This window comes from Octopus sinensis, linkage group LG17 (assembly GCF_006345805.1).
Source record: "Octopus sinensis linkage group LG17, ASM634580v1, whole genome shotgun sequence".
NCBI lineage: Eukaryota > Metazoa > Mollusca > Cephalopoda > Octopoda > Octopodidae > Octopus > Octopus sinensis.
Window position 1 is genome coordinate 39,199,385 of NC_043013.1, and position 15,000 is coordinate 39,214,384.

At 37.5% G+C, this 15,000-nt stretch overlaps 1 protein-coding gene across 1 annotated transcript in view; it reads right to left on the minus strand.

Annotated features, from left to right (window-relative positions):
• The window catches only part of LOC118766780, a 41,328-nt gene that overhangs the window by 15,650 nt on the left and 10,678 nt on the right, over positions 1 to 15,000 (minus strand). Inside the window, exons 4-6 of the mRNA XM_036510499.1 lie at positions 14,288 to 14,548; positions 12,435 to 12,734; positions 10,400 to 10,486 (exon numbers count right to left, since the gene is read on the minus strand). Of these exons, the coding sequence (XP_036366392.1) occupies positions 10,400 to 10,486; positions 12,435 to 12,734; positions 14,288 to 14,548 (648 nt within the window). The remainder of the gene's footprint in view (positions 1 to 10,399; positions 10,487 to 12,434; positions 12,735 to 14,287; positions 14,549 to 15,000) is intronic.

A 15,000-nucleotide genomic window follows, 5' to 3' on the forward strand; every position in this document is an offset into this window, starting at 1 on the left:
TATTATTACTTTTTTTTTCTTCTTTCAAATTTGCTTCCGTTTCTTGCCGAGTGTCTTCCCGACTCCTAGGGCAAACAAACTCATAGTATACATTGGTAGGCCATCAAACCAAACTCAATAGTTCGTTCATTCATTTAAAAAATTTTTTTTTTAAGTTAAATTAAAATACATGAGCAGCAACAATTCTCACATCGACAATGCTCTTCTCAATACATGTGATGTACCAGTTAAGACAATCTTTTGCACTTCTTGCAGGGATGGTAAGCCAGGGATCATTCTCATATAATTTTCGGTTCCCTTCATGATTATTCCTAGTGCTCCTACGATCACTGGTATTGTAACCGCCTTGAGATGCCACATTTTCTCAATTTCAATGAGTAGGTCTTTATATTTTCTGAGCTTGTCAAACTCTTTCGCTGAGATATTATGATCACAGGGGATGCTCATGTCGATCAATAAGCAAACTTTATTGTTTTGGTCTTTCACAACAATATCTGGTTTATTGGCCTTGATGGTTCGGTCTGTATGTACTGGAAAGTCCCACAGAATGGTTACATTTTCTCCTTTAGTTACAGCCTCAGGGTGGTGATTATACCACTTGTCGGCAGTTTTGATATTATAATGCCGACTTATTAGCCAGTGTAGATATTGACCAACTCTGTCATGTCTATTATTATTATTATCATTATTATTATTATTATTATTATTATTATTATTATTATTATTATTATTATTATTATTATTATTATTATTATTATTATTATTATTATTATTATTATTATTAGGTGGTGAGCTGGCAGAAACGTTAGCACGCCGGCCGAAATGTTTAACGGTATTTCGTCTGCCGCTACGTTCTGAGTTCAAATTCCCCCGAGGTCGACTTTGCCTTTCATCCTTTCGGGGTCGATTAAATAAGTACCAGTTACGCACTGCGGTCGATATAATTGACTTAATCCGTTTGTCTGTCCATGTTTGTCCTCTCTGTGTTTTTAATCCCTTGTGGGTAGTAAAGAAATAGGTATTTTGTCTGTCTTTACATTCTGAGTTCAAATTCTGCCGAGGTCGACTTTGCCTTTCATCTTTTCGAGATCGATGAAATAAGTACCAGTTATGCACTGGGGTCGCTATAATCGACTAGCCCTCTTCCCTCAAAATTTTCAAGGCCTTGTACCAAAACTAGAAATAATAAAACTACTACTACTACTACTACTACTACTACTACTACTACTACTACTATTACTACTACTACTACTACTACTACTACTACTACTACTACTACTAATAATAATAATAATAATAACCCCTCATGGAAGAAGTTGAAAACTTCTGGAAGGGGATCTGGAGTGATGAGAAACCATACAATGAAAATGCAGACTGGATCAAACGCACCCAGGATGACTACAAAAATCTACAAGAACAAGTATGGGAAGACATCTCAATCGCCGACCTAAGGAGGGCACTAACGAAGGCTCATAAGTGGAAATCCCCTGGTATTGATAGAGTACCAAATTTCTGGCTCTCATCATTCTCGTCCGCACACAAAATGTTAGTAATACTATTTAATAGTATTATGAAAGACCCGGAAAAAACACCCCATTGGATGGCAAATGGTATTACTTACCTCCTCCCCAAAAATAACAAAACGAAAGACCCAAAAAACTACCGGCCTATAACATGTTTATCTACTACCTATAAGATTTTGACATATATTCTAGTAGAGAAAACATATACGTTTATGGAAGAGAATAACCTCTTTCCCACTGAACAAAAAGGATGCAGACGAGGCTCATACGGATGCAAAGATCAGCTCCTAATTAATCGCATGATCCTTGAGAACTGCCATAACAAGCGCAGAAATCTCAGCTCTTCATGGATTGATTATAAAAAAGCCTTTGACAGCATACCACATTCGTGGATTCTGAAATCGCTGGATATTTTCAAAATTTCTCCTGTGATTTCAGATTTTTTAAAGTATATGTCACTATGGAACACGAATCTCCAATTATATCATTCTAATGGAGTATTGTGCTCAAACAACATTAGCATAAACTGTGGAATTTTCCAAGGTGACTCACTTACACCACTAATTTTCGGTATAGCACTAATACCACTCTCAAGTGAACTGAATAGAACAGGATATGGCTATAAAATTGACAACAGGAAAATAAGCCATCTATTTTATATGGATGATTTAAAACTATATGGCAAAGATGATGAAGAGCTCGAAGGATTATTACATACTGTGAAAGGATTCAGTGATGATATCGGGATGGAGTTTGGCCTTGAAAAGTGTGCCAAAGCCACTTTTAAGAAAGGGAAATTGGTAGAGTCTAGTTCAATCGAATTAGATGTCGAAACAGTAATAAAGGAACTTGAGCAGGAACAAACCTATAAATACCTAGGAATAAATGAAGGCTCTGGTATCCAGCATGCAAGCATAAAAGAGAAGGTTAGGAAGGGATGTTATAGAAGAGTTCGAGCAGTCTTGAAGTCTGAGCTGAATGCATATAATAAGGTGTTAGTCATAAATTCCTTAGCAGTCCCAGTTGTTCTTTATAGCTTCAATGTGCTTAACTGGAATACCAGTGAAATAATGAAAATTGACAGAAAAATCCGCAAGCTACTGGATGCACCATCCAAAGGCAGACGTGGATCGCCTTTACCTTCCCAGAGCTCAGGGAGGTCGACGTTTGATCCAGCTTCAACTTACATACAAAACCACCACAATCGGACTGGCCAAATACCTTGAAGCAACCAACGATTGGATGCTAAAACTTGTTGAAAAACATGAAAGACCGAAAAAACTTCACTCTATTTTCAAAGAGAGCAAAAAATTCGCTGCTGATCTCTTAGATACCCACCAGATTGATCATGCTGAAGGAAATGCGCCAACTGTTGCTGCAAAGAAAATAAAATTAATTGCAAAGACAAAAGCACATGTAAAATTAGCTAGCAGATGGGAACAGAAACCTCTGCATTGCAAGTATGTGGCCCGTAGCAAACAAGCTGATGTCGACCAGAAACACACGCACCAATGGTTACGAAGCTCAGGGCTAAAAGCAGAGAGTGAAGGTTTCATATTAGCTGCTCAAGACCAAAGCTTATTAACCCGAACTCCCAAAGCAATGTGATAAATAATGGAGCTGACCCAAAATGCTAATTCTGTAACGATGAGATTGAAAAAATAGACCACCTAATCTCAAGGTGTAGAGTCTTAGCACCTGCAGAATATAAAGCAAGACATGACAGAGTCGGCCAGTATTTACATTGGACAATATGTCGGCATTATAAAATCAAAACCGCTGACTAATGGTTTAAACACCATCCTGAAGCTGTGACTTTAGGGAGAAAATGTGTCGATTCTATGGGACTTCCCCGTGCAGACCGACAAAACTATAAAAGTTAATAAACCGGATATTATTCTAAAAGATCAAACAAAAAGGATGTGTTTATTAATTGACATGAGTATTCCTTGCGATCACAATAAAAATTTGACAAGATTAGTAAATATAAAGACTTGCTAATAGAAATTGAAAAAATGTGGCATCTCAAGGCGTCTACAGTACCAGTGATTGTAAGATCTCTAGGAATGATAAAAAAGGTACTGAAACCTATTTGAAAATGATTCCAGGCTTACTATCCCCACAGGAAGTGCAAAAATCGTTTTAACTGGACGGCTCATGCACTGAGAAGAGCATTACTGCTGTGAAAACAATATCCATTCATGAATTTATTTATTTATTAATTTTTAAATACATATTTTACCTGTGAATTTGCGCGTGTAATCTGGGAATGCATAGAATGAGCTTCTCTGCCCTAGGTGTATGGAAAACACTCGGCGAGAAACGAAAGAAAATTTGAAGAAAGAAGGAAAAAACATAATAATAATAATAATAATAATAATAATAATAATAATAATAATAATAATAATAATAATGATAATAATAATAACATATCGTGTATGTCAACAACAAAATGAAACCATTGATCATGATTTCTCCATGTGCAGTCTTCTTGTGCCTACAGAGTACCTCAACAGGCATGATAGAGCTGCACAATATATTCAATGGGTAATTTGCAAAAGCCTGGACTTGCCCCACGATAAAAACTGGAGGGAACGCAAACCACCTCCAGTGATTGAAAATAATCACATCTCACTCCTCTGGAACTTCACCAATCAAACTGACAGAAAGATAGATGTGAATAGGCTAGACATCATATTGAAAGACTTCAGACAAAAATCACGCTTCCTCATTGATATGACTGTCCCAATCGATATAAACGTATCTGTCAAGACCTACCAACAACTGAGCAAATATAAAGATCTTGAAATAGAAATTAGCAAAATGTGGAAGCTGAAGACTAAAACAATACCTGTTGTCATAGGTGCCCTAGGAATGATAGCAAAAGGGGCTGATTGCTACCTAGCTCAGATACCAGGAAACCCCCAAAATGGCAGAAATTCAAAAGATAGTGCTCATGGGAACTGCTCATATCCTACTCAAAATACTTTCTATGCAATCTCAAGTTTTAAAACAAACATAATTTTCTTATGCTTTCTGAAACATCCTCTAGAACAATACTATGTACAAAACCAAATATATGGTACCCTAGGCATAACACCAACATGAACTTCCAGCTTGTTGTCTCTTGAGGTCTCTGGGAGAGACTTGGAGCCAACTTGTACAAATGTAAAGCAAAAGTCATATAATAATAATAATAATAATAATAATAATAATAATAATAATATAATAATAATAATAATAATAATAATGATAATAATAATAATAATAATAATAATGATAATAATGATAATAATAATAATAATGATGATGATGATGATGATGATTATGATGATGATGATGATGATAATAATAATAATAATAATAATAATAATAATAATAATAATAATAATAAAGATCAGTAAATTAAAGACTTGCTAATATAAAATGAAAAAATGTGGCATCTCAAGGCGACTACAGTACCAGTGATTGTAGGAGCTCTAGGAATAATAAAAAAGGTACTGAAACCTATTGGAAAATGAAACCAGGCTTACCATCCCTACAGGAAGTGCAAAAAATCGTTTTAACTGGAACGGCTTATGTACTGAGAAGAGTATTGTCGCTGTGGAAACAACATCCATTCATGAATTTATTTATTTATTAATTTTTAAATACATATTTTACCTGTGAATTTGCGTGTGTAACCTGGGAATGCATACAATGAGCTTCTCTGCCCTAGGTGTACAGAAAACACTCGGCGGTGACAAACGGAAGAATATTTGAAGAAAGAAGGAAAAAACATAATAATAATAATAATAATAATAATAATAATAATAATAATAATAATAATAATAATATTATTATTATTATTATTATTATTATTATTATTATTATTATTATTATTATTATTATTAGTAGTAGTAGTAGTAGTAGTAGTAGTAGTAGTAGTAGTAGTAGTAGAAAGTGGAGGAAGAGGATATTTACTGTTTTGATTTTGCATTCTCTGCTGATAGAAATCTTCGTTAGAGTTATACAGTCTTGCTTGTTGTGTGTTGTGGGCATAATGTGTGCATCGATAGCTCGATTCCTGGAATGTAAAGCATCTGCATTTGTCTTCCTTGTAACAATCCTCTTCACATACTTCAAGAGAAATGTTATGCATCACGCGCAGATGCTGTCCCGAAATTGTAGCGTTATTGACTTTGATAAAGTTCAAAAATAATCTATCTTCATTCGCTGTATCTGTTGAATAAGAAGTAAAAAATAAAAAAACACAATAGAAGCAATCTTAAAACATAAGAAGAAATTCTGTTAAAATATATATATATAGGCGTAGGCGCGGTTGTGTGTTGAAACGCTTGCTTTCCAACCAAATGGTTCCGGATTCAGCCGGCACTGTCCCATTATTTTTTCTTCTTTTTTGTCTTTGAGGAGGGAAGGGTTGGCTCCTTCGCCTTAAGCGGAGGAACTTCGCTCCCTCCTGCAACCTTAGGATCCATCGGAGAGCAACCATTGTTGCTCCCCTTCTTCTTTTTCTTTCCATTTTTACGGGGGAGGTCTCTGCCTCCTCCCCAGCCTCCACCTCTCCTTCCGGGGGGAAGGGGAGGGGGCTCTTCCACAATTAACTGCTCCGGGACCCTACTCTGGTCCTGGGGGCAGTTCCTATTGATGTGGCCAGGCTCCAGACACCGATGACACCTGGGGGACGTCCCTCAAGAATCACCGGGTACCTGCACCCGGCCATTTTCAAAAAATCTGGCATAACCAGATTCTTGGCTGATTGGGTCCACAGGGTCAAAACAGCTTTTGACTCAACCCCATCAGCCGCAGGCAACATTTTCACATTTAGGAGCTTGGAAATGCTGCCACCCAGCCCCAGGCGGATAGTATCCTCTATCCACTAAGGCTCAATTCCGGGTGGTAAACCACAGACTAAAGCCCTCGTCAACTTCTTCCCACAATAAGTGGGAAGAAATAAAATTTCTCTTCCCTCCAAAGGCTGGCTCGCGAATTTGCGAACCTCTTCAGGGGTATCAAATAGCAACCACACTGCTGCATATTTGGCCCCTCGAGAAATATATTTAATATTTGGCATATATTTTTCCACCTCTTTCTCTATCAAATTTTTTTTCGAAGACGGCGATGATGTCGAGGGACTTGGAGTAAGTCTTCAACACCACTGTCTTCTTTTCAAATTCTTCCAACCATTTTTTCATTGTTCTTTGCCATGTTTAATTAAAGGAAAAGTCCAAAGACAGTTCATAAAATTCAAATAATTAGAGAGAAAAAGAAAGAGAAAGAAAGTTCCAACAAAAAGGAAGCAGAAAAGAACAATCAAACAGTTCAATAAAGGGCAAACAGTTCAAATAGAAAAGGGCAACAGTTCAACACACAGCAAAAAACTCCTTAGGCCACATGGTACTCCCGGCCTTCATTTGAAACTGGAACACAGCTTCTCACAGTTGTTGAAAAATTACTCCAAAAATATTTCACAAAGTTATTCTTCAACAGGAACAATTTAATTTAGAATAACGCGACTCTCAAAGTATGTTTGGAGGCAGGATACGCCCTCAAACAACGATTCTCACAATTCAGCTTGAAGAGGCTGAATGAAAGGGAGATAATAATGGGGATCCGGCCAAACGAATAGAGAAATTTGTATAGCGAAATCCGTTGAAATGACATTCCAGAAGAGACAAATATGCGAAGTAGCTGCAATGATGTGAATGAGTGCGCAAGCGCATAAAATTCGAAAGAATAATTGTACAATGTCCCTGTTAGGACTATACTAAAAACAGCAAGCCCAACAGAACAGATAATAGGATCAGAGACAGCAGGACAGAAAATACGAACACTAGTTGAGTTCAATTGTTCATCAAATGTTGATATATCGATAGCGGAAGGCGGCGAGGTGGCAGAAACGTTAGCACGCTGGGCGAAATGCTTAGCGGTATTTCGTCTGCCGCTACGTTCTGAGTTCAAATTCCGCCGAGGTCGACTTTGCCTTTCATCCTTTCCGGGTCGATAAATCAAGTACCAGTTGCGTACTGGGGTCGATCTTATCGACTGGTCCCCTCCCCCAAATTTCGGGCCATGTGCCTAGAGTAGAAAAGAAAAGTATATATCGATAGAGGTTAGAGAAAAGTAAAAATAACTGTGCTTAACTGATGGGTAAAACTACAAATAACCACATCCACATTTAAGTTTCTACCACTAACTTCTAGAATCCTTGTGTACGTGACTAACTGCCTCAATACAAATCTATTTTGCTTTGTGAAGCCGGGCTTCACGAAACAAAATAGAACATAGTGCAACATATTGCAACTAAACTCTATCTGAGGCAATGTGGAAGAATGTAAAACATTCATAAAGATCAGCAGGTAAATCTGTCCACATATGCAATGTTATACATTGCTGCACCCACATGAACGTCAGTATACATATGTATTGCATGCGTATATGCATATATAAGCGCATGGATAAATACATACATGCATACGTGCATAGAGATATATACATATCTACATACAGACGCATAAAACACACACATATGTATGAGCATATACAGTTATGTACGTATATGTGTGTGTGTATACAGTCACACAGTCACTCACACACACATACACACACACTCTCACACACACATACGTGTATATGTATATATACATTCATATATATAAGTTTATGTGGAGGTGCAATGGCCCAGTGGTTAGGGCAGCTAACTCGAAGTAGTAGGATCGCGGTTTCGATCCCAGACCAGGCATTGTGAGTGTTTATTGAGCGAAAACACTAAAGCTCCACAAGGCTCCGGCAGGGGGTGGAGTGGCGGTCCCTACTGTACTCTTTCACCACAACTTTCTCTCACTCTTTCTTCTGTTGGCCTGCTCGCTTAGCCGGCGGGGTGGCGTCATTTGAAGGCTAAAACAATGCGAAGCGCATTGTGACCAGCGATGTGTAGCAACATCTGATAGCCTGGTCGGTCACGGTGATCACGGTGATATATAAGTTTATATGCTGCATATCTCGTAATGGAAGATGATCCAATACGAAGAATTTGAGATCCTAGAAGAGGTGGAGTTATTTGCTCTTGTTTTTGTTTTTGCTGTTGTTGTTGTTGTTGTTGTTGTTAATCATCCGCTCGTAAGCGAAGCAGTGTCATTGTAGTCACTCGTTTATGCCTGCTTTTCTGTGTTTGCAAAATTACTGGAAAATGGGCGAATGGATTTTCACCAAATTTAGCAGAAACACCCATTGAGTGAGTGGCTCGGCGGTCAATAAACTTTGGTTTCTCTTCAAAACTGGCGGATGGATCGCGATTTTCTTTCTCCGTCTTCCCTTCCTTGGATCCTTCCTTTTCCTATGTTTCTGACGAAGAGCTCCGCTCGAAACGTTAAGTCTTCCTTCTTTCTTTCCTTTCCTGAGCGTCCAATAACACTATACTTGTTCCCACGTCCTCGTGCTGTTGTGTTTTCTCTTTCTTCATGTCTGGATTAACTATATATATATATATATATATATATATATATATATATAATGACATATTTATTGTTACATTTGCATAAACGATAAGGAGGGGAAATAACTCCTGATGTAATTTTGTTGCAATATGAACTCGTCTGAGAATATACAATATTTATTGAATTAGATTTGATTTTATCCTTGTGTGCACGCAGGGTATGCATCGCCCCATTCGATACCATTTTCTTTTTATCGTTGTTGTTGGGTCTTGGCGGTGTTGGTGGTGGTTATGATATGAATCGTGCTTCGGTTTCAACAGATTACAGTGAAACGGCGAACCACCAGTTGGATATCTGAAACACGTATCCGATATTGCACCGATTGCAATGTAAAATAAATAAATAAATATGCAACTATAAATCTATTGGGTTGTCCGGAAAGTTCGTGCCGATTTTTAAAGGAAAGAAAAAGGTCAATAAATACTTGCCATTACATTTTTAATCAACCAAATATGAATCATTTTGTTGCACAATGTGTCTCCATCTTTCCTTTAACTAGAAAATACCCTCTTCCCAGAATTGAGGTGGTTTCATGGCAAACAATTCATCAAGGTATCTTTTTACGTCATCCAAAGAATTGAAATTTTTACCATTAAGACTATTCTGCAGAGACCTGAATAAGTGGAAATCCGAAGGAGCAATATCTGGCGAATATGCAGGGCAGGGTAACACATCCCAGCCGAGCTGCAGCAATTTTTGTCTGGTTCCCAAATCATCAAGTGCCGAAAATGAACTTTCTTACCTTCCATTTTAAAGGGTTACAGAATTAACACAGGTTATAGGAACATAAACCTTCTTCCACGAAAAGATAGCTTAAACTGTGTTCTAAATGGAGGTGTAGTCAAATCCTATTTTATAGACTCAACCATGTTTTAAAATAAGTCGAAAGGTAAGCTACTAAAGATCGGCACGAACTTTCCGGACAACCCAATATCTCTCTCTATATAAACGGCAGTTTGTCTGTGCGTGTTTCTGTGTGTCTGTTTGCTTGTACCCTCACCCTGACCACGGCTTTCAACCGATTCTGATGAAACTTGACACACACATAGCCCAATGTCATAATTCAAAACTAACGCAGCGAAAATTTTGAAAAGTTCCCCCAGTTCTGAAAAAATCGATAAATTCGACATGGGGTCGAGAATCAGAAACACGAACCACAAACTGTCTAGGGGACGCAACTCCACCTTTTTTAAATCTCAAAAAAAAATTTACCATCATTTTTTTCCATTTTTTTGCTATTTTTTGGCTATCACTCTCTAAAAATGCTTTATAGTTATTTCCCTTACAAACCTGAGCAACGCCGGGCGATACTGCTAGTTACAAATATATTGAAAAAAAAGAACAGTCTGCAGATGTATATGACGAAGAAACAATATTTACCGTTGTTGTACAAAGGGAAATTACCAGGATGACAGTTTACAACTCCCAGATGCCCATCTTTGATTTCATATGTTTTGAACGGAAGATCTACAACAAATCAGTAAAACATACATATTTATTTATACAGTTAGACACACACACGCACACATTCTTTTATTTTTTTATTTGTTTCAGTTACTTGACTGCGGCCATGCTGGAGCACCGCCTTTAGTCGAACAGAACGACCCCAGGACTTATTGCTTGTAAGCTTAGTAGTTATTTATCGTTCGCTTTTGCCGAACCGCTTAGTTACGAGGACGTAAACACACCAACATCGGTGGTGGTGGTGGTGGTGGTGATGGTGGGGGCAAACAGACACACAACTACATACAAACGCCAAAATGTAAAAAATAAGCAAGGCAACTGAAAATTTACAAAATAAAACGATTACCTACATATCATGATTTCATTATTAATACTTGCAAAATTCCTACCCTCATTATTTTAATTTATATATATATATATATTCATAGACTCGATACTTCATATTTTGATAGATTTCTCAAACGACTGTTACCTTCGTTCTACCCATTATATCTATTTCTATCCTATACTTCAGGTGTAAGGAAATGTAATGTTGCTTTTTGTGTACTGAAATTATTATGATCCATATCGTAAATATATATATTTATTCATTCATGACTGCATCGCCATTTTTAGCTATTAAATTTACCCAGCTCGGAATCGGGCTTATAGTTCTTCGGGTAACGTATAATCAGAATTCTGTTGAGAAAAATATTTGGAGCGCTGCTTCAATTTCGTGACTTCTTCTGAATGTTTTTCCGCTGGGAAAGTGCTCAAATAACCTGAATACTCTTTTACTTTTTTACTTGTTTCAGTCATTTGACTATAGCCATGCCTGAGCACCGCCTTTAGTCGAGCAAATCGACCCCAGGACTTACTCTTTGTAAGCCTAGTACTTATTTTATCCGTCTCTTTTGCCGAACTGCTAAGTTACGGGGACGTAAACACACCAGCATCGGTTGTCAAGCGATGTGGTAGGGGGACAAACACAGACACACAAACATATACACACACATACATATATATATACGACGGGATTCTTTCAGTTTCCGTCTACCAAATCCACTCACAAGGCTTTGGTCGGCCCGAGGCTATAGTAGAAGACAGTTGCCCAAGGTGCCACGCAGTGGGACTGAACCTGGAACTATGTGGCTCGTAAGCAAGCTACTTGCCACACTGCCACTCCTATACTTGAAACTCTAAGTGAGAATGAAAGAATCTAGTGAGTAGGGATGCTGAAGTAGAATTTTTTTTCATGGATTATCTTGTTGAATGCACTGCTTTTTTTCTCGGCAAAATCTCATGAGGTCCCCACCTGCCTTCTTTATACATTTCTCAATCTGCTTGAAATGATATTGCTCAGTGGACCAAGGTTTATCAATCTTTCAGGATAAGTCCACTGTAGGTTGACTTTTATTCTCAGTTAGTCCTTTTGATCGATAACTATACAATTTATCGAAATCACCGTTATTTTAAGTTGTCAAACTAAGTTTAGCATTTCGGAACATACACCATCAGATTAGAATACGCTTTATCTTACATATGTTGCCCTTACACGTTTTTAAAGTATGCAATGCCAAAATGCTGCTCATAAATACCTTTGTTTTTCTCGACCTATCATATAACGCATATATACAAACACAGCGCGTAACATCACAAACGTTTGGTCATTAACTCTATGCTGACTGGTTGATGACAAGATGATCTTTCATTGGTTTGTAAACTAGTTGCGGCATGATGCCAGATTATTGCTTGAAAATACATTACTTTTTAATTTATTTTATTGTGATTGAAACTTAATTTTGTCTCACTTTTAATGCTTTCGCTTTTTCGAAACGGCCATTCGCTTTTTGTTTTTTGTTGTTTTTTTTTCTGTCCAACAGACACGTTGTTTGAAAATCATTTTCTTCGAGCAAATACTAGAAATGCATAACTTACACACGCTGATGCATACTCGAATGACATAACTTACCACCCAGCCATATTTGCGGAAGCCGAAATAGCACCCACAGTTGAACAGCAAAAATAAATATCCACTTACACTTTACGAATTCAACGTATTTCCAGTCAGATACGCTAATGAGAACACTGGCATTAAAACTTGTATAATTAGTCGTGAGGCATGCCTGTGATCTTATGTTGTAGTTGACAGTGTTGCACCAGGAATCATTATAACAAATAGACAGACAATCTATGAACGACAAAACTCGTTCAGAGAACATCTTAGGTTTCGGAAGACTCACGCCATGGATGACACTCACAGGACAACACTCTGTAGAAATGTAATAAAATATAATTGTTAATAAATAAGTGAAAATATATGGTTCAGTAAGACATTACAACAAAGCCGACAAATAGCAAATATTTATTAGAAACCCAATCATATCTTCAGTAAGGCAATCGAACCAACACTACCCGTGCATATAGTATCAGAACTATTCTGGACAACCTCTTCCCCATGTGTTATACGACAAAAGGGTGAGGAGTATGTGCAGTTTCGTTTGGACATGAATCATTTGAAAACATTCGATAGAATAAACCAACTTTAGTTTTTCGACTAAATGAGCTATTACTTACTATACAAAGGTTTTTCCTCTCGCTAAATTTTGTCATATTGGCAACCATTACTCTCTCTACTCTTTTATTCTTTTACTTGTTTCGGTCATGTGACTGTGGCCATGCTGGAGCAGTGCCTTTAGTCGAGCAAATCGACTCCAAGACTTATTCTTTGTAAGCCTAGTACTTATTCTATCGGTTTCTTTTTTGCCGAACCGCTAAGTTACGGGGACGTAAACACACCAGCATCGGTTGCCAAGAGATGTTGGGGTGGGGGACAAACACAGACACAAAGACATATACACACATACATATATACATATGTATATATATATATATACATATATATATATATACGACGGGCTTCTTTCAGTTTCCGTCTACCAAATCCACTCACAAGGCTCTGGTTGGCACGAGGCCATAGTAGAAGACACACGCCCAAGGTACCACGCAGTGGGACTGAACCCGGAACTATGTAGTTCATAAGCAAGCTACGTATCACAGAGCCACTCCTACGCCTACAAAAAATTCGAGTTACTCCGTGATTGTTATGATAAACTTAAACTGGTGGAATTCTGCGTATTTTGCGACAAAAGAGCATAGATGATCGCTTATAAGGATGACATGATAACGATGATGATCAAAGTTTTGAAAATTTGGAGTATTGTATACCAAATTAACCACAGACAAAAGTCATTATTGGAGAACAGATGAACCTGAAGAATTTACAGATAGTACTGTTATTGAGGTAGCGATATGTAAAAAAATCCGATACGCACGCGCTACACCCCTGTACTCTAGCCGTACCATCCAGGAACTGATGTGGTATACCGGTGCGAAAGCTTTCGCGTATGCGCAGGAAGGGTGACGTCATCTCTTGCACATAGAATTTTCCCCACGCGACATTAATCTTGGCGGGAAAAAAAATGAAGTTGGATTCAATGGGGAATGCGTCTCATATATAGACTTGCGCGTGAATAGACATACGCTTTTATCGTCCAGAACCGCCCCCAGTTATTTGCCAACGTCGTTGTCATCATCATCATAATAATAATAATAATAATCATCAGTAGTAAGTAGTAGTAGTAGTAGCAGCAGTAGTAGTAGTAATAGTAGTAGTAGTAGTAGCAGCAGTAGCAGCAGCAGTAGCAGCAGTAGCAGCAGTAGCAGCAGCAGCAGCAGCAGTAGTAGTAGTAGTAGTAGTAGTAGTAGTAGTAGTTGTTGTAGTAGTAGTAGTAGTAGGAAGAGGAAGAGGAGGACTATATTCACTTTTGTTTGGTTGTACTCTCCGTTGATAGAAGACATGGTTTGAGCGAGTGCGCAATATTTCTTCACGTGTGTTGCATCTGTAAAGACCACATTCAGATTTCCATATCATGTGTACAAAGGATCTACAATCCTTTGATTTATAACATTTCTCTGCACATTGTTCAACGGAATCGCTGAACATGTTGCTCATACGCCCTTTGGTAATTTTAGCTTCATGGACTGCCATAAATTCATGCCGGAAACTTCTGTTAGTCATTGTATCTGTTAAATAAGAAATATAAAAAAAAATAAAATATAGTAATTTTAAAACCTAAGTAGAAATTTAGTTAAAATACAAAATGAAAATAAAATAATAATTTACCTCATTTTAATCTCTCTATATTTAAAGCTGAAGTTGTCTGCGCATGGCAGGTTTGGTAGCCTTCAACTAACACTATCTCCTCCGAGACCCTGCGGCGCAAGTTGACCAAAATTGAGAGTATGATAGAAGAAGGCTTGCTCTTCCTTCCGTAGAAGAAAAAAGTCAAATCAGACCATGTTAACACCAAATATTATTTATATCAAAAAGGTGCTATTTTCTTTATAAAAATCCCTATTTTTTACGATTTTTTGACTACTGTGTCGCCATTTTTCGGTGTATTTCAACCAGAAAAATGTTCACTTAAAGATAATAACAAGCTACATAATGCAAAACTTTTACTTTTCAAAAATTC